The 19,165-nt window shown below is 40.3% G+C and overlaps 1 protein-coding gene and 1 long non-coding RNA gene across 4 annotated transcripts; one reads left to right on the top strand and one right to left on the bottom strand.

Annotated features, from left to right (window-relative positions):
• Positions 1 to 359: 359 nt before the first annotated feature.
• Positions 360 to 9,444, bottom strand: LOC144456285 (uncharacterized). 2 transcript variants are annotated; one of them, XR_013485261.1, is made up of 3 exons: positions 9,383 to 9,444; positions 8,152 to 8,244; positions 360 to 725 (listed from the first exon to the last, which is right to left on the bottom strand). It is a non-coding gene; the product is annotated as an uncharacterized LOC144456285 (long non-coding RNA). The 2 variants fall into 2 exon arrangements; XR_013485262.1 differs by lacking the exon at positions 9,383 to 9,444 and adding an exon at positions 8,619 to 8,755.
• ADRB1 (adrenoceptor beta 1) lies at positions 8,829 to 12,696 on the top strand. 2 transcript variants are annotated; one of them, XM_020988098.2, is made up of 2 exons: positions 8,829 to 10,608; positions 10,802 to 12,696. In XM_020988098.2, the coding sequence occupies exons 1-2, from the start codon at positions 9,115 to 9,117 to the stop codon at positions 10,844 to 10,846; spliced, it is 1,539 nt and encodes a 512-aa protein (XP_020843757.1). In that variant the 5' UTR covers positions 8,829 to 9,114; the 3' UTR covers positions 10,847 to 12,696. The 2 variants fall into 2 exon arrangements, with proteins under 2 accessions (XP_020843757.1, XP_020843758.1); XM_020988099.2 differs by having other exon boundaries at positions 8,830 to 10,608; positions 10,860 to 12,696.
• Positions 12,697 to 19,165: the final 6,469 nt, after the last annotated feature.

Below are 19,165 nucleotides of genomic sequence, written 5' to 3'. Positions count from 1 at the left end.
ATTTCAGCATTTATAGAAAGCCTTAAACTTTGCGATCTATGTTTGTCAGTTTTTTACTGACTGTGAAATCTGTTAACAGATATAAAGCAAAAAACCTCCTATCCAATTCTTTGACTCCTACATGATGCCACTTCATCTTGGAAATACTGTTTACAAGTATGGTTTGGGGAGAGGTAGGAACTTGGAACAAAATTATAATACCATGGACAGTTTCCCTTTTATTAACAAGCATTAAAAGTTATATATGAACTTTAACTAAAATAATACTAAAATGTACATATTTGACATATATATGGTATAATTTCCCAAATCTAAAGTTAATCACTTAAAATACACTTCCTTGGGGCAGCTAGGTGGCACAGTGGATAGAGCACCAGCCCTGAAGTCAGGGGAACCTGAGTTCAAATCCAGCCTCAGACCAAACACTTGACACACTTACTAGCTTTGTGACACTGGGCAAGTCACTTAACCCCAATTGCCTAAAAACAAAACAAAAAAAAATACATTTCCTTTAGGTTTCTTGCTGTAAACCCAGGAATGTGTATTAAAATTAAATTATTTCCACAAGTAGCAACTTGCGGGCAGACATATGGTAAGAAAATAGGTTTTAAAGGTTAAAGACTACCTTAAAAGTCAGTAAAATTAGGTACTTTTCCTCTTTCCCATAAGGACTTTTCTCATGACCTTGTAAAGGATACAGTCTTTTTATGCTTCATTTTCTCCATCTGCAAAAAAAAAAATAGGAAAAAGGCTACTTTATTCTGAGCAAGACATTTCATCTCTCTAAACCTGTTTCCTTATCCATCAAATAAGAGATTGGAGCACATCATCTCTAAAGTCCTCTCAGTTCTAATATTCTATGAGCCTATAATACTTTAGAAAGTCCTTTACAATCTTTCAATTTGTAGTATCTATCAATGTAAAATCTCTACATGATGACAGGGAAATCAATGGTGCCATTTCTCTACCACTGTGAAACACAATTTGTATTTATAGACAGTTATTCTGCTAGGAAGGTCACTGCCACCTTTAACATCTAATTAAGAGGTAATACTAGGGAAATGAAATACTGTTACAGGATAAAAGTCTCTAAAAGGCTTTATGCAAGAACTACAGCAAAGCTGAGACGTGGAAAATAAGTGTCAAGTAAAAGGTTTGCTATTCCTTTTCAAAGCAAGAAATCTTACCCAAGGAGTAATCAAAAATAAAATAACAAAAATATTGTGTCACTGGTGCCTTGAGATTGTACCCTCTGTGAGGCAAAGGGAACTGGCAGGTTTTTAGTCATTGAATTAGCTCTATTAATAGCTAGAAAGATAAAGCATTTATTAAGCACTCACTATAGACCAGGCATTGTGCCAAGTGCTAGGGATACAAATATAATCAGGTAAGATTCTGCCTTCAAGGAGCTTACATTCTAATGAAGACAACACATAAAGATACAGACAGGTATGTTCCCAGCCATGATAGGGAGATTTACTTGACACCTGGACCTAGTGTCAGGAAAACCTGAGTTGAAACCCAGCCTCAGACTCACTAGATATGTTCCCCTGGGCAAGTCACTTAACCTCTGTTTGCCTTAATCTACTGGAGAAGGAAATAGCAAACCACTCCAGTATCTTTGCTAACAAAAACCAAAACCCTACATGGAGTAATGAAGTCAGACATGACTGAACAGTAACAACAACATGTAATAGAGAGCAAGTGGGAGGATCAAGAAAAGCTTCATGCAGAAGATGGTGCATCTTTAAAAGAGGAACTCTGTGGAGCAAAGGTAAGAACGGAGTGCATTCCTGGAATGGGGCAGAACCAGTGCAAAGGCACAGAGATGGGAAATGAGACTGAAAGAGCAGGCTGCAGAAATTTAAAAGCTAGAGTTTATATTCTAGAGGCAACAGCAAGCCACTAGAGCTGGTTGAGTAGGGAGTCACATGACCACTTAAGCCTAGAATGTTTCTACAATAGCCCTTCTCTGTTTCTGCAAATATTTATTTTATGTGGACTAGAACAAAACTTCATTCTAAGAATACCTACTTTTTTATTGTTATCATAGCTGGAAGTCATCACAAGCTTGCTTATTGAGAGAACTAAAAAATTTAAGCTAAATGATATGTGTGGTTATGTTAGTGATATTTGAAAATGAAATTTTCATTGTGATTCAAACTTTGAATTCTCTTATTTTTCCTTTTTAGAGGGCTTGCCACTTATGCCCCTAAACAATTGACCTGAAAAACATTAGTTATTTTTCATAAAAATATTAGCACATCATCACTCAGATACCCAAACAGGGAAGCTCCTTGAAGAATTACAAAAACTTGTTTTCTGAGTCATCTGTTAAAGGTAAATCAAATAAGTTCTTAACTAAGAATACTCAAAAAGCAGCATTTGTATAAGTTTTCTAAAATGTCATAACCTAGAAACAGCTATCTGGGGTTGGACAAATAAGAAGGTAGCAAATGACTATTAATAAGAAGATAGAAAATGACTACTTAAATAAATTGTAGGTGGTCATATGTGAAGTTCTAGTAACTTAAATCCTAGAGAACTCTAAAATGCCATGAAAATCCAGATAATGTGTGTGAAAACATTTTTAAAAGCATTATTAGCTCTAACACAGTGCAACTAGTAAGCAAAAAGAGAAGGAAGAAAGGAAGGAAGGAAGGAAAAGGAAGGAAGGAAGGAAGGAAGGAAGGAAGGAAGGAAGGAAGGAAGGATGAAAGGATGGAAAGGAAGTAGGAAGGAAGGAAGGAAGGAAGGAAGGAAGGAAGGAAGGAAGGAAGGAAGGAAGGAAGGAAGGAAGGAAGGAAGGAAGGAAGGAAGGGAGGGAGGGAGGGAGGGAGAGGAGATAGGGAGGGAGGAAGGGAGAGAGAGAAGGAAGAAGGGAGGGAGAGAGGGAGAGAGGAAAGAGGAGGGAGGAAAGAGGAAAGGGAAAGGGAAAGGACTTTGGAAATCTTCAAACTGTCCTAAGCATTGATTGCCATATTCAAAGATATTGGTGATGAATGTGTTACAAGCCCTGTGTCCACATGTGGCTACAAAATTAAGACGTCCATTGCTAATGTCAATTTCAGGCTGTTCCTTGGTTACTTAGCATTGTGTTGCTGTTTGGGGTCGTTATGCTTCATCTCAAAGCCAGCATATCTTTGCTTTAAAAGAGCCAACCTAGCTCTGATTACAAAGACTTAAGTTCCTGTTTCCCAGCTGACAGCTTTGATGTACCTCTTAAAGCTCTGCTCTGACGAGTTCTCTATCCTATTTGCTCTAATTCTGTTTGTAATTATTAGCACTTTCCCTCTTCCACCTCCCTCCAATTACTTTGCATTTACTTCATACATATTTTATAGTTATTTGTCTGCATACAAAGTGTTCCCCACTCCCAGTAGACGATAAGGTCTACATGGCAAAGACCGCTTTCATTTTTATCTCGGTATCCCCAGCACCTAGCACAGTGCCTGGCACATAGTAGGTGCTTAAATAAAACAGTTATCGAATTGAACACCTCTAAACTCACAGAATCTTCTTGAGTACACAGTCATATTTCCCACACTTCAAGTTAAGCAGAGATGAATCTAGGCAAGAATTTCAAAGCTGGCAGACTCTGGAACCATAATGTTGGTGAAACTGTCTTCTGATATTAGGTATATGTGACATTAAGAGAACAAGATGTTTTTGGAAGAGCCATGTGTTACAACCATTGCCGTTATTGCTCACTGCTCTGTAACCATTTAATTGGGTCTAGATCTCAAGTCACCTGTTTCCTATTCCCCTAGTTCCAGGCTGACAGGACATGTGGTACCATGTATACACAAACAATAAAGGTTCATTCGTCATGGTCATTTGTGAAGATTTGGGCCCATCTCATCCCAGTACTGACTTACCCCCTATATCCAGTCTGTTACCAAACCTCATCATTTCTACCTTCACAACTTCTTTCTTATGTTTCCTTCTTTCACCTAGCCACCACTCTTCTTTAGGTCCTCATCACCTCTTGTTGAAATTATTGCAAATAGCCTTCTAATTAGTCTCCCTGCCTAATGTTTCTCCCCATTCCAATCTAACCTCCACTCAATGGCCAAAGTGATTTTCCTAAAGCACAGGTTTATCCAGGTCACCCTCCTACTTAATAAACTGCTGGCTCTCTATCACTTATAAACATAAAATCTTCTGCTTGTCCTTCAAAGGTCTTCACAGCCTGACCCCTTCCTACTTTTTCAATCTTCTTAGATTTTACTCCCCTTCCCCACGCTCCATTGTTTCTCCTTCGTTCTTGAAGAGGATCATGACATTATGAAGGTGATGCCAGGACATGCAAGCCAATTGGATCTAAGTGAGGGAGGGCTATGCAAAGTCACCAGCCTCACTTTCTCCTCCAGAGTCATCTGGGCCCAGTGGCCAGATACACCCCAGGACAACTGGAGGTGGCCACCTCCACACACTCTAAGATACAGCTCTATTGCCCTGCTGGCTATTCCTCACACACAACTCTCCAATTTCCATTTCCTTGATCAAGCATTGGCCATCCCCCATGCCTGGAATTCTCTCCCTCCTCATCCCCTCTTCTTAGAATCCCTGGCTTCTGTCAAGAGTCAGATAAAACTCCACCTTCTGGAGGAGTCCTTTGCCAGTCCTCCTAACTTGTCAGAGCATTCTTCCCTAAGGTTAACTTCTATCTACTCCCTGTATATCTCACATGTACCTATTTATTTACATGTTGTCTTGTCCATTAGGGGAGCACAAGGCAGGGGCTGTTTTTGCCTTTCCTTGTATCCAGTGTTTAGTACAATACTAGATAAGTAGTAATAAGTAACAAAGCAATAAGTAATAAAATTGCTTGTTAATTCATGTGAACCTCTAGAAAGTTATGTATCATCAATAAATGCATCCATTTAATTCATTATACAAATTCACTTACAAGCTTATTATGAAATGAGATTTTAAAGGATTTTAAAATAATAATAATAAATCACTAATAATAAAATAATAATATTTATTAATAATAAAATATATGGAAATATGAAGAATCACCACAAATTAAAATATGAATGCATAATATAGTTGCTAAAACAGATTTTACTTGTATTAGTTTAGCAATTTCAATCAAACTAACAAATATTTTGATTCCTAATACTAATAAATTCACATTAGCACTTACTATGTGCTGAGCAAGGTACTAAGCACTTTACAATTTTTATCTCATTTGATCTTCACAACACCCCTGGGAGGTAGGTGATATTATTATCCCTATTTTACAGATGAGGCAAATGGAAGTTATGTGACTTGCCCAGGGTCACACAGATAGTAATTGTCAACTATATGCAAGACATCAAGAGTAAATTCCACTAGGATAGAAAAATTTTAACTGAGATATAATCTGTGTTTCCAAAAGGCTTACAATTTCATTTTGGGAAACAACTGAAGAGAGTGTGAAAGGTATTTAACAATACTATCTTTAAATAGCAATTCAAGACAATTAGAAAAGATGTTCCAAGGTAACACACAAATAAAAGGAGAGGGACCAGACCCTTGATTTCATTGGTATAGGGAACTCTAGGTTGGCATCTTCTCTGCAAATTAAGGTTTTCAATGAGAAGGTGAATGACTTGCCTGGGATAACACAGCCAGTATGGGTAGAACTTAAAACTAGGTCCTCCTTGCTCCAAAAACAGTTTTCTATCCACTGCACCACTGACAAATGAACTAGACAAAATGAGAAGTGTAAAAATTTAGAGAAATCAGAGATGACTTCAGTCTGGGGTAGTAATGGAAGACTATATGGAACAAGCTTAATACAGGCTAAATCTCAAGGAACCAGTAGGATTTTTATGGACCCAGAAGACAGAGGGCATTTCATGAACAAGAGTGGTAGAGAGGTAAGACCTCACCTTAAGGTGAGGGATAGGTGGTAGCTAAACCTGGAAAGTCAGGTTGGGATCAGGCTGAAGTTTGGGGAGTCACTGGACATTTTCATGCAGAGGCGATCAATGATTAAAGTATTTTAATAAGATTAGTCATGCTGCAAGGGTGCTAACTGGACAGGAGGGGAGGACTGGAGTCAGGGAGATTAGTTAGGAAATTACTGCAGTAATTAAGGCATGATGTGATAAGGGGCTTGACATGGGGTAACAGCAGTGGGGAAGGTAAGGAAAGATGGATTCAAACATTGCAAAGGAATACTCAGTCTTTCAAAATGTACTATTGATATTCCCTTTAGAGCAATGTGTTTAGATGACAATCTAAATTATTACATGGGTATGTTCCTAAAAAAGTGTATTACAGAGATCTTTTTTAAAAAACTGCTTCCAGGGAAAGGAAAAAACTATTTTAAATATTAAGTCATGACCTATGAAAGAAGTAAGAACAATGTAGATGTTTATATTGAACTTTCTTCTCTTGACCTGGTATACTTAAGGGCAAGAAGCCATAACAAAGCAATGCTAAGTCTACCTGAATTTCTCAAAAGAAGGAAATGAAGGACTATTTTTAAAGTATAAAACCATATAATTATATTAAAGGTCCAAAACGGTTACTAATTGTCCCATTTTTTTTTCTTTTTTGGTTTCTTAAAGTCAATACAACTTACCAAATTCAACTGGGAAGTTCTAATATTTATCCTCAGACTGTGATACTGTACTTTATTCTAAAGATCTGTCAGCAATAATGTAAGTCACTTTTTGGTTTTGAATATTCATGGTGTTAACATATATCTAAAATAGGGAATCAGAGTACCCTGCTGTAAGAATTCCCTAAAAATGGGGAAGGCTTACATTTAGAGTCTTGTAATACATAGGTCATATACTTGTTATTTGGAGCATTCTTGCATATAATTATAGTCAATTTTATTAACAACTAAGCCTTTAAATGCCCATAAAACCAAATTCTGTCCTTATCTCTCATAGTAATGCAACCAATAGTATATTGCCCTTCTGGGATACTTAAGGCCAGTACAATCTATTCCTGTAACATTTGACAGTGATGGTGACTGATGGACAGCCTTCCCATTCCCTCCCCATCACAGGGCACCAACACGTCCAATCCTCTCCAGGGCCCTGATCTATTTTGAGACTCTCTCCAGTTAAGGAGGAAGATGGGCAGGTTTGTAGTTACCTTGGGGTGGTTACTCCAATGGTAGGACTTGGGCTGGTAAATCTCAGGGGCAGGGTTAAACAAATGCAGAATAAACAAATCACTCCCTAATGGTGTCCTCTTGTAGGTCAGGTTTGGGCCTGAAGCAATTTTTATGGCAGAATTGAAGAAACGGAAAATCTTTATGTCTGAGAAGTGACCTTACAATATTTAACAGACATTGTTTATTGCATCTGCACTGCATGCTTGTAGAACTAAGCACTCCAATATGGTTGTAAAAAACAATTCCTCTGCTAGTGAAGAATTTGGGTTCCATCCAGGTGCCAGATTTCAGTGCAGGCGTGCAATTTCTTATTCTTATAATGTGGGCATACATGTGAATATATATATATATATATATATATTATATATATAATATGTGTATATATATTTGCTCATTATCCAGTATTTCTATATATACATGGAATTAAAAGATATTTGCCTATAATCAAGGCTATATAGTTTCAGGTTCATGTTTTTCTTCCTTGAGTTTTGATATTTACCTTTATTTAGTTAAATAAAGCTAGTTGCTTTTCTTCTGCTGCTTTTGTGTGATGGTGATAATACCTACCCTCACTTCAGAAGGGTTAACAACTGCCTAATTTGAAACATGTTCTTTTGTCAATTCAAAAGTCATTGGTATACTTCTTTAAATGCTTTGGGATTTTAATCCTCTTGAGTATTTACATATTTTCTCTTCTCATCCTTACAAAACTAATCCCAGAGTTTTAAGAATCTGGGAACTTGGGCAAAGGAGAAAACAACTGATCAAACTGAGAAATCAGAAGTCTCTGTTCATTACGTCAACCCAATCTGACAGTACTTTTTTTGTTTGTATTGAACCAATTAGAATAATAAATCATGTGAGTAACAAAACAAAATACAGGTGTTATTATCGAATGTAAAAGGTTTGAAATGTAATTAAACACGTTCTTTTTTGTTGAAGTGTCATTTACTTTGTACGTTAACATTTGTGTTTCCTTAAACCTCTCTTTATATTATCAACACACATAGTTGCATCATACTTACACATTCATTAGCTGGGATTTGGGTGTGTGTGTTTTTCCAACTAGTCTCCATCGTTAGATGCACAACCTTCGCTTCTTTTATGTAACTACCGCACTGGAATAAAACGAGCTTCTTAGAAGAATAGCGCCCAGAAAGTGCTCCTGACAGATGTATTGTTATTCCCCCACCCCCACTCCCATGTATAACTGCTTGAAAGTTTCTCTCTAACAAATAAGACCCTTCTCTGATCCCCTGAACTAGCAGGTCTGAGGCTGGCCATGTCTCATCCGACCAGGGGACGTTTTTTAATACGTACACCGCCAGGTTTTCCGATCCGAGAATCAGACATACAGTCAAACTCCTCCAACCCGACTTTCCGAACTGCCCTTCTCCTTAAAAAACTCCCCTCCAAACTGAGCAAGCCCTTTGTAGTGGGGTCTGAGTACAAGTTTCCCTCGGCAAGGATCCGAAGCCACGGTTCCCAGTACCTGGGCGCGGGGCTGAGTTCTCTGCTCTTGCCCCCCCAGGCTCCCCGGAGCCACTTAATTGCCTGTGGGAGGGCAGTAAAGCGGGGGAGGGAGGTGGGGGACAAAATAGGGGCGTGCCTTGGCCCCTGATTGGCTGTAGAATACTGACGCGAGGCCTCCAGGGCTGTGTTGGGGGGAGCTAACTGTGGGTTGGGGTGGGGTGCTGGGTGCAGGAGCTGCCAGACCAGAGCGCTCAGAAACATGCTGAAGTCTCAGCAGCGACAGCAGCGACAGCAGCTACAGCAGCAGCCTGGGAGAGGAGGGAGGCAGCAGCAGGCGTGGCTCCTGCGCGGAAGGCACCCGGCGCGGATGTCCCCGGCTCCGCGCTGCTGCCAACAGCTGTCTTGACCTGGCCCTGACCCTGACCTGTTTCTCCGTCCCCTTAGGCTCTTCGGGTTCCTCAAACTACGTCCCTACTCCGTCCCCACCCTACGTCTTCAGTTACTTCCTCCTCACGATGGGAGATGGTGCGCTCGGCTTAGGCTACGAGCCCTACAATCTGTCATCTCCTTCGCTGGCCCCCGACGGGGCGGGCGTAGAGGCAGCGATAGCGGCAGCAACTGCAGCAGCAGCCACGGCCGCCCGGCTGCTGGTGCCCGCCTCTCCTGCCTCCTCTCTGCTGACCTCGACGACGCCAGCGCCCGTGGCCTTGTCCCAGCAGTGGACGGCAGGCATGGGTATGCTCATGGCCCTGATAGTGCTGCTCATCGTGGCGGGCAACGTACTGGTGATCGTGGCCATCGCCAAGACGCAGCGTCTGCAGACGCTCACCAACCTCTTCATCATCTCCCTGGCCAGCGCCGACCTGGTCATGGGGCTGCTTGTGGTGCCTTTCGGGGCCACCATCGTGGTGTGGGGCCGGTGGGAGTACGGCTCCTTCTTCTGCGAATTCTGGACGTCGGTGGACGTTCTGTGTGTCACCGCCAGCATCGAGACGCTGTGTGTCATCGCCCTGGACCGTTACATCGCCATCACGTCTCCGTTCCGCTACCAGAGCCTGCTGACTCGGCCGCGGGCGCGGGCGCTCGTGTGTACCGTGTGGGCCATCTCGGCGCTCGTGTCCTTCTTGCCCATCCTCATGCACTGGTGGCGGGCGGACGGCGACGAAGCGCGGCTCTGCTACAACGACCCCAAGTGCTGCGACTTTGTCACCAACCGAGCGTACGCCATCGCCTCCTCGGTGGTCTCCTTCTACGTGCCGCTGTCCATTATGGCCTTCGTCTACCTGCGAGTCTTCCGCGAGGCCCAGAAGCAGGTGAAGAAGATCGACCGCTGCGAGCGGCGCTTCTACAGAGGCCCCCGCCCGCCGTCCTCGCCCTCGCCGCTGCAGCCGCCGCAGCCCCCGCAGCCCCATGCGCCCCATCAGCCGCCCCCCGCGCCCGCGCTGCCGCCGTCGCGCGCGGCTCTGGCCAACGGGCGCCCCAGCAAGCGGCGGCCGTCGCGCCTCGTGGCTCTCAAGGAGCAGAAGGCGCTCAAGACTTTGGGCATCATCATGGGCGTGTTCACCCTCTGCTGGCTGCCCTTCTTCCTCGCCAACGTGGTGAAGGTCTTCCACCGAGACCTGGTGCCTAACTGGCTCTTCGTCTTCTTCAACTGGCTGGGCTACGCCAACTCGGCCTTCAACCCCATCATCTACTGCCGCAGCCCGGACTTCCGCAAGGCCTTCAAGCGGCTCCTGTGCTGCCCACGGCAGGCAGAGAGGCGGCTGCACGCCAGCGTCGGGGAGCTGTCGCGCGGGGGCTCCGGAGCAGCCACGGCCGGAGGCTGCGGCAGCTCTGCCGCGGGCTGTGCCACCCCGTCTCCTGCGGCCGCCTATGCGGAGCAGGGCGAGCTGCTTCCCTCGTCGCTTCACTACCTGGAGCCCTGGGCCGGCTGCAACGGCGGGGCGACCGGGGACAGCGACTCCAGTCTGGAGGACAGGGACAGCAAAGACTCGTATTCGGAATCCAAGGTATAGGACCGGCCGCTGGTGGAGGGGGGAGGGGGCGGCGGTGGTGGAGGCGGGAGCCGGGCTTGTTTGTTTTTGTTTTTTTTTTTTACTTTCTGGCGGGGGCGACCGGGCAGGTGGTTTCGAGGTTGGGGGCCGTCGGGGAGGTGTGGGGAACGGGGCTTTTCCCCCACCCCCTCCCCACTCCCTCACCCAGGAAACTGGTTTGGAAATCCAAGAGGAAGAAAACCAACAGCCCTGAACTGTCTTCACAGGGAAGAGAGGATCTGTGTTTACTCAAGACCGAAAGCAGGTGATAGTGTATCCTTCATACCTCATCTGAATCATCCACGACAAACAAAAGCAACTCGACCATTGAACAGAAGGAAAGTTGGGGGCGGGGGGGAGGTGTTGCGTTTTTGGACTTTTCTTCTTGACTTTTGGGGGGAAGTGGGGCATGATGCCTGTTTCATCTTTTCCACTCTAATTCTGATCCTTCCTGCAAGGATTGTGAAAGTGTTAGTTGGGTAGATAGGTGGGACGGAGAAAAGAATACGGGATTCAGAAAAAAAGAAAAACCATGAACTTGGTTTTTCCAAGAGCTGCACTTACTAATCCTGCTTTTTAAGACTATCAGCTGTTCCCATCCTATTACTGGGAACTGGACCAGTCAAAGTAAGAGAAAATGAATCTGTGGACAGTTTGACAGGACAGGTTTTTTTTGGTTCCATGAAAGTTTTTGTCATTATTATTTCAAAGTCTGAGTAGTAACATCTTTAAACAAAGAGAGGGGAAAGGATGCAAAAATCATTTTCACCTTTTAAAACAGTTTTATTTAGAACAAACAGCCTGGCTTTCCTTTTGCACGGCAAACCTAGCGTCTTGGCGATGGTGATGAAGCAGAGGGGCTCCTACCTCAAACTGTGCATATTGCACAGGGATTTTTTTTAAAGATATGTTTATATTAAACAGATTATGTATGTATCAATACTAGTTTAAAGGACCAGGCACGAGCCTCTGTGACACGTGACTCTGTCACAATTTGAAGAGAGGAAACAGTCTTAGTGTCAAGAAAAATTACTGCACATTTGGAAAAAGAAAATAAAAAAGAATGGTTCAAAATGCCTTTTTGCACAGTGTTAGAAATTGTAAAATCCACTGAAGATATTACTTGCACACACACACACACACACACACACACACACACAAATTTTAATGAGGGGAGGAGTTCAAAGTAACCTGAAATCCAAACTCTACTTTTTTTGTCTGTTATGTTATTGAGTTAATGTTTCATTGCAAAAAAAATTACTTTTTATACTATTTTATCATGGTACTGTAACTGTATCCATACTAAAAATTTAAATATAAGGATTTTTTTTATTATTTTTGTATGTCCAAGTGCTCACGTGAATCTGCTGTTAATTTAGCACTTGTGTGTCATTTCTATTTCCTCCTGTGTATTTTATAAAGTATTTATACTCTGGTGCAACTAACTACTGTGTAAGTAAATGGTCTATGTGCAATAAATACAAATGCAGCACAATCAAGATATGTACAGTGTGTCTGTAAGGGTTTGGAAACAATTTTCAGCTGTAATGAAAAGACTAGCATTTGTTTTGCTTGCAAAAGGGATTGGATTTCCAATGCAACTATTCCTAATAGCCTTTCCTGACATAAAAGCGTGGCAAAATGTGGTCTAGACCAAATAAAGCTATATTCCTATTGAAAGCTTCTAATTTTCCTCCAAAATTCAGAGGCAGATTCAAAGGCATTTCCAAACCATTTCTAGTACGGCAGGCTCCCATATGCTGTACTTGCCTCTTCTTAAAAGGTAACATTTTGGATTATGTAAAGAAATATGATTTTACCTTCAAAATACAATCTTCAGAACAACAGGTAAAACAACTGCTACTTTGCACAAAAGAAATAGGGTAGACTATATGTGGATTGAATAATGTGTTACCTGCTTTAAATGAAATCAGTAATTCCTTGGTTTTCTAATATGTAGCCTACAAAGTTCAGTATATAGTATGTATATTTCTCTAATGGCTGTTTTGAATGTAAAATGCTTCCATGGTCAAATGATTATTTATAAAAATATTTTCCGTTCAAGTGGTTTTCCCCCATTTATTTATCTAATCAATCCTTGCAGCAATGTTTCAGATGGATAGATAAAACCTACTTGACAGATAATACAAGGTATCCCTGCACTAAGATTTTTGGGACACCCAATGTGGCATTTATGGGATTGTACACAGATGGGGGAAGGAGAGGGGGTGGCCTTATTTAATAGCTTCATAACATGTAAAAGTATCCAGAATATTTTTGTAATTTGTTTTTAGTGAAAGTATTGTGAAATTCTTCCCAGTGAAGGATTGTCCTGCAAAATAACGATTCCTACTTTTGTACTTCTAAGAGTTTTTCTTTTATAATTTTATGATAAGCAAGCCAAAGTTCCATCTTAGTATATGCTAAGTGTTAACACTCATATATCTCTTCGTCTGTTATGTTAAGTCAGGATAGAATACCGTTCTTTTGGTGGGATGTTTAAGTAACCTGTACTCAACACTGAATTAAGATAAATATTAACTTTTTAGTGAACAGTAATAGGTCGCATGAACAGTAGCATGAGCTTCCACAGTTACACAGAAGCTGTTACAAAGTTTAAAACTCTACGCCAATACTGAGACAGCAAAATGAATACAGTCCTTTAAAAAAAAAAAGTAGGTGAGACAGCTTAAGACAGTTCTATTCCCTCCCTTCCTTATCTGCTGTTAGTCTAGAATATTAATAGCCATGTAACCATTTTGCCTAGCAGACCTTGTGGCAACAAACAGATGCTTTGCTTTCCTGATCCACTCAGTTTAACCTTCCCATTTAAGTAAGAAATTTCCCTGAATAAAAACGGTATAAATAGCCCCTTAATATCTAGAGACTTGGAGAACTTAGAAAGTTTACTGAATTTTTACAACAGATAAGCAAAAGTAGTTAATTACTTAGCATTACTTATTACTTAATAACAGTATCTCTTTCCCAAAGAAAATACTATAGTTTTTAGCTAATTTTATACTTATTCAGGACCAAGAAGATTCTGTGTTCAACAGGTTTCTCACAGTTTTTCTGAGCAGATGATTATATCTACTCAGGGCTGTGGTAATGATTCCAAACGTTCATGAAAATTATTCTTTCTGTCTTTCTCTCTCTCTTCGCTCTATGTCTTCCTCTTTTTTTCTCTGTCTCTTTCTCTCTTCGTGTTTCTTCTTTCTGCATCTTTATGGCTCTGTCTCTTTCTGTCTTTCTGTGTCTTTCTGTCTCTTTCTCTTGAAGAAAAACAGACATAGATTAACAATGGAAGACAGACTGCCAAACATGTTTACTCTGTTAAGATACTGCATAATGGAGTGAAAGAGAGAATATGACAGAATAGAAAGGTACAACCAATATGCAGAAAGTCCCGATGTTAAGTATGTTTGTGTATAGTATACACATTTGCTTTTCTTGGGTGCTATGTATATAAATTTTAATGATCAAAAAAGCGGATCATGTGTCCAATAACACACTATGCCACATTTGCAAGTGATGTTTAAGTGTAGCACTAGAAGGTTCCATGTAATGTAATGATCATTACCTTTAAAAATATATTGATGCTCCCAACAGTATGAAAATTGTGAGTTTAATGGTGTATGTAGAGTACAAGAATTTCAGCTTTAACCTTTGGTGAACTTAACTTCTTTTATTAATGGTATTTTATGTGAGTGTTGGGAAGAAAAAAAAGTTTGCAACTAGGTTTTGGTCCACACCTCTGAAATTGAAATTTTATTAATAACTACTAAGTGGCTATTGTGAAGGCCCTTTCCTGGTAAGCACACTTTCCTAAATTTATTTTAATTTCCTATTTTTGTTGAATGTGTTGGCTTCGCCCCAGCAATATGCAAAATCACAGTGACGAAAATTCTGCACCCAAAGTATTCAGCACAGTCTTAGAACCCAAATTTGAACAAGAACTATGAAGGGTTCAAATGAAGATCATCTATAATCACCATGCTCAGTTTCCAGCAGCACTTTTGAACAAAGTTGGGCCTCTTAGTTCTCCTGAATACAGAGGGGAAAAGCCTCAAAAAACAGTAAATTCCAATTAACCATACTGGCTCAGAATAATGTAGTTTTAGTTGATAGGATAATGTGCTGAGAAATACTAATTCTTTTGAATCCCAGCCAAATTTATACTAATGAGAATGGAGAGGACATGCAGTGTTTGGATTATACCTAAAAATAGTCTCACTACAGTCACATTAGCAAATGGAATTAAATTAATTCCTCTTTCCCTTCTCTTCACACACACACACACACACACACACACACACACACACACACACACACACCATTATTTCAATTTTAGTACAGAAAGTCACTCCTGAAACTTGTTCTTTTGTGTCACAAACAGCAAGGTAATGTGTTGCAGTGATTTCAAGCAAACTATACAAAAAATTATCTTGAGCCTGTGTGTGTGCCTGTTAATTCCCATTCTTACCCAAGTATCATTCCATATATAGTAGTTATATAGTATATGTAGTCAAACAATAGAAATAAGGATTACTTAATTTACAAGTATTACGTTAATGTTTTTACATTGTGAGGATGGATAAATATGAAGAAATGGATTCAAAATCCATGAGCAGTCATGGATTTTTTTTTAAAGCTGGAATGGTAGAGTCACATAAAGGGAAGAAAACCCACCAACAAATAAGTCAGTACTATAAGACATCATAGTCTACCTCCCCATCATTTCCTATATTCTTCCATCCCTCCCTTTCTCTCCACCCACACTGCCACCCTCTCTTTCTAGTCACCTAAATTATTTGATCCAGCCACCAGTCTCCCCTCATGAGCCCAAACCATCCCCCTTACAGCTGCTAAAATAATCTTCCTAAAACACAAGTCTGACCATGTCTCTCCTCTACTTAAGGACCTTTCTTGACTCTTTATTAACTGTAGGATAAAATGCTAACTCCCTAATTGGGTATTTAAAACACTTCACAAACTTAAGCCAGCCTGCCTTTGCAGGTATTTGTACATGACTCCCGTTCAAGCACTGTCCATTCTAGACAAATTGGTTTACTTGATATATCTCCAACTCAACTTTCTCTTTTCAGCCTCCAATACATTTTCTCCAGTTGTCCCTGCCTGGAATATACTTCCTCCCCAGCTCTGCATGTTGAAAATCTCTCACTTTCTTCTGGGCTTTTGTAATTATCATATAATTACATTCTTGTTTATATGTTGTTACTCCTAATAGAATGTAAGCCCCTGAGGGCAAGGCAGGACCTTGCCTTGGCTAGAGAGCTGGCCTTGGGGCCAAGAAGAATGCTGTTCAAGTTCAGCCTCTGACACGTGCTGTGAGACCCTGGGCAAAAAAACTTGACCTCTAGGTGTTATAATCAACTCCTTAAGACTATAAGTTGTAGAGAAGGTACTGGCTTGCGTCCCTAGAGGGAGTTTCCTCTTTTGGGAGTTCTCTATCTTCTTTATATCCAACACATAGTAGGTGCTTAATAAATGTTTGCTGGGGGCAGCTAGGTGGCACAGTGGACAAAACACTGGCCCTGGAGTCAGGAGGACCTGAGTTCAAATCCAGCCTTAGACACATAACACTTACTAGCTGTGTGACCCTGGCCAAGTCACTTGACCCCATTGCCTAGCCAAAATAAATGTTTGTTGTTTTGGATAAGTAATCTTTCCCCCAGAAGCATTAACTGTGAGAAAGAAAAGAAAGAAAGAAAGAAAGAAAGAAAGAAAGAAAGAAAGAAAGAAAGAAAGAAAGAAAGAAAGAAAGAAAGAAAGAAAGAAAGAAAGAAAGAAAGAAAGAAAGCTCACTGCCTGCATCCCTTTGAACAACCTAACTTTTGATTGCATGTTGAACAAAGAAAATCTGAATAACTCACTGAATAAGCACTCACTCCCTGAATAAACTTTTATTTCCTGTATTCTTTTCACTTTACTCTCCAAATGAACTAGAGAATGACACCTGATGTTATTTCTTCAGAGCAAAGTCAGTATCAGCTGTGCCCTTTTTCCAAAGCTGTGATTGCCGATATCTGTTGAGACTTAGGTTTTCTTGTTTCTTTTCACACTCCCCTTCTCCACAGCATTTATTTTGCTGCCAGCAAGATCTTAAACATTTCCCTCTTACGTATCTTACTCAATTCGCCTGTGCTGTACTAGATGTTGTTTAAAATGTTTCTTTCTCCTGAGTTGTACTTATTGTTTATTGTTATCAAACAGCTGCAAACAAGTAGAAATTTCAAAAGTATCTTGGCTGTGCTTCTCAAAGGACATAGAATAATTCTTCACATTTACTTTAACACAGGCAATGGGAGTATTTAGGCAAGCTTGCTTTTTCTAACTCTGTCATTTGCTTGTTAGATGACCTTGTGTCAGGAACATCGAAATTCCCTCTTCAACCATCTGGTAATTCAAGTCATTGTTGAGCCATTGATTTGTGGCAATTGTAAGCATAATTCAGCATAAAAGTTGCAAAAGCAGATGGTCCAATACCATTAAGTGCATTCTAAAAGCTGAATGACAGCCTTGCTGAATGACCTTGGGAAAGTCAAACAGTTTCTCTGTGACTAAGGTTTTATATCAACAAAGCATGGTTGATAGCACTTACTTGGGAGTCCTTTGAGATAGATGCTTAGATGAATGTTTTACATTGCTTTATGATTCTTAGCATTTCAAATGCACTTTCTCGAAACTTCCTCTCCTCCCCCACACAAAACAAAAGCTTCGACTCTGCTAAAAGGGAAAAGAACAATTTGACAGCAGGTAAAATATACATGTAGAGTGCATTATGCATATAGGCAAACACTTTGTCACTCAACTAAAAATTCCACAGTAACCACAACTGAACAAAATAATCTAACCAAACATAGGATTAAGAAATCTGTTTGCTAGGCTCTGGCCAAAAGGATTATTTGATAATTTTTATAACTACAGCCACTTTAAGCAATGCAAAGTAAGGGATTCAACATGTTAACCAACTTCCTGAGAGAGGGCTGGATTGACTTCTGATATTTGCAAAGACTTTTTAATGGCCCCAAGCTTCTTCCTGAAAGGAAGGCCCATCTTTTTAATATTAATATTCTTTCAGCCGTGGTGTATGGCTTGTAGTCAAGAAGCACTTCATTCTCCAAAGAACTTAGGAGCATCCAAAGGACAATGGAAAATCATGTAGTGGGTGTGAGCAGGCTGCAATACATTACAAGCAAGAAATTGTGGAGAAGTGCTAGGAAGGACATTTCCAAAAACATATCTGAGTGAAAAAGAGGGCCTTAGTTAGCTGTGTGCTCCACTGATACACACAGTATGTCAGGAAAACTGGAGATCTCACCTCCCCAGCCCCCAGCACCTTGGGAAGAATCTTATGTCAAATTGATGCAAAGAAATGGATGAGAGCTACCTAAGAGAGACAGTCTTGAATGAATTGCAATCTGTATCTTTGAAGGAAATATTTCCATCCATGAGATCATAGATCCAGCGGCTTTGGAGCACATAACCAACTTCGCAACTTTGTACATATTACTGATGTCAAAGACAGTCTAGAAATATTGTTCCTCTTACTTTTTTTGTTGAAATAGTAACCCAGACAAGGTAACCTCTACTGTCTCTCTGTCTCTCTGTCTCTCTGTCTCTCTCTCTCTGTTTCTCTCTCTCTCTGTCTCTCTATCTATCTATATATAATCTCATTGATTGCAAAGTCAGATAGCTCTGTACTCATAATTATATATATACAAATATATATTTGTATGTGTATGTAGATACACACAAAAAAGTCCTGACTTTAAATTTTTTATATGTTAATAACCAGAACTCTGTTATGATCAATTTTAATAGCCTTGTTCAAAGACTTAATGAAGTCAAACATTAATAGAAACTCTAATGCTATTTTGTACTCCTGGGAATTCAAGAAAAAAAATCATTACAGATAATTTTGGCAAGAAACCGTCCAAACAACTGGCTATGTTTAAATGGTTCTGCAATAATTCATGATTTATGCATTTTAGTTGAAAAAAGTCCATACCCAAATTAAAAGGTCTCTGAGTCAAGGAATTGCAGATATGGGAAAAATATTACTGTATTGCTGGTATGGAAAGGACTTTGAGAGGTCATCTATATCTTAAGGCCATTCTTCCCATCTATAAGCAGATTGGACTAGGAGCTTGCCTAGTCCAATCCAAACATATGAAAATGAATTTTAGATTTATAGCTCTTTAGGAAAATAGATTCTAGAACCTAAGTCACACTGAAAACAATATTTTCTTTATCTCAATGGAAAAGAGAAAAAAGTATATCCTCTTTATAAAAATTTATCATATGCTATATAAAAAAAATTAGTCATCTCACACTCTCGAGGCTAACTATGTTACTTATAACTTCAGGTTCTCCTTAAACACTGCTATAGAATGTATCAACTATGATACTTTTATAATTATCTTGTGGCATCTATATGCTGTTTCTGTTCACAACTACCAGTATCACTCTTAACTTTCAGATTATTGCTTACAATGCGGTTATAAAACAT

Source organism: Phascolarctos cinereus, unplaced genomic scaffold (assembly GCF_003287225.1).
Source record: "Phascolarctos cinereus isolate Bilbo 61053 unplaced genomic scaffold, phaCin_HiC Scaffold_3;HRSCAF=262, whole genome shotgun sequence".
NCBI classification, from domain to species: domain Eukaryota; kingdom Metazoa; phylum Chordata; class Mammalia; order Diprotodontia; family Phascolarctidae; genus Phascolarctos; species Phascolarctos cinereus.
The sequence above is the reverse complement of the archived record's forward strand: the minus strand, read 5'-3'. Positions and strand labels throughout refer to the sequence as shown.

Bases quoted from the DNA above. Each gene is read 5' to 3' on its own strand.
- ADRB1 (XM_020988098.2), top strand. From the start codon at position 9,115: ATGGGAGATGGTGCGCTCGGCTTAGGCTACGAGCCCTACAATCTGTCA. The intron at 10,609-10,801 runs GTATAGGACCGG...TCCCTCACCCAG, and splicing joins ACTCGTATTCGGAATCCAAG to GAAACTGGTTTGGAAATCCA.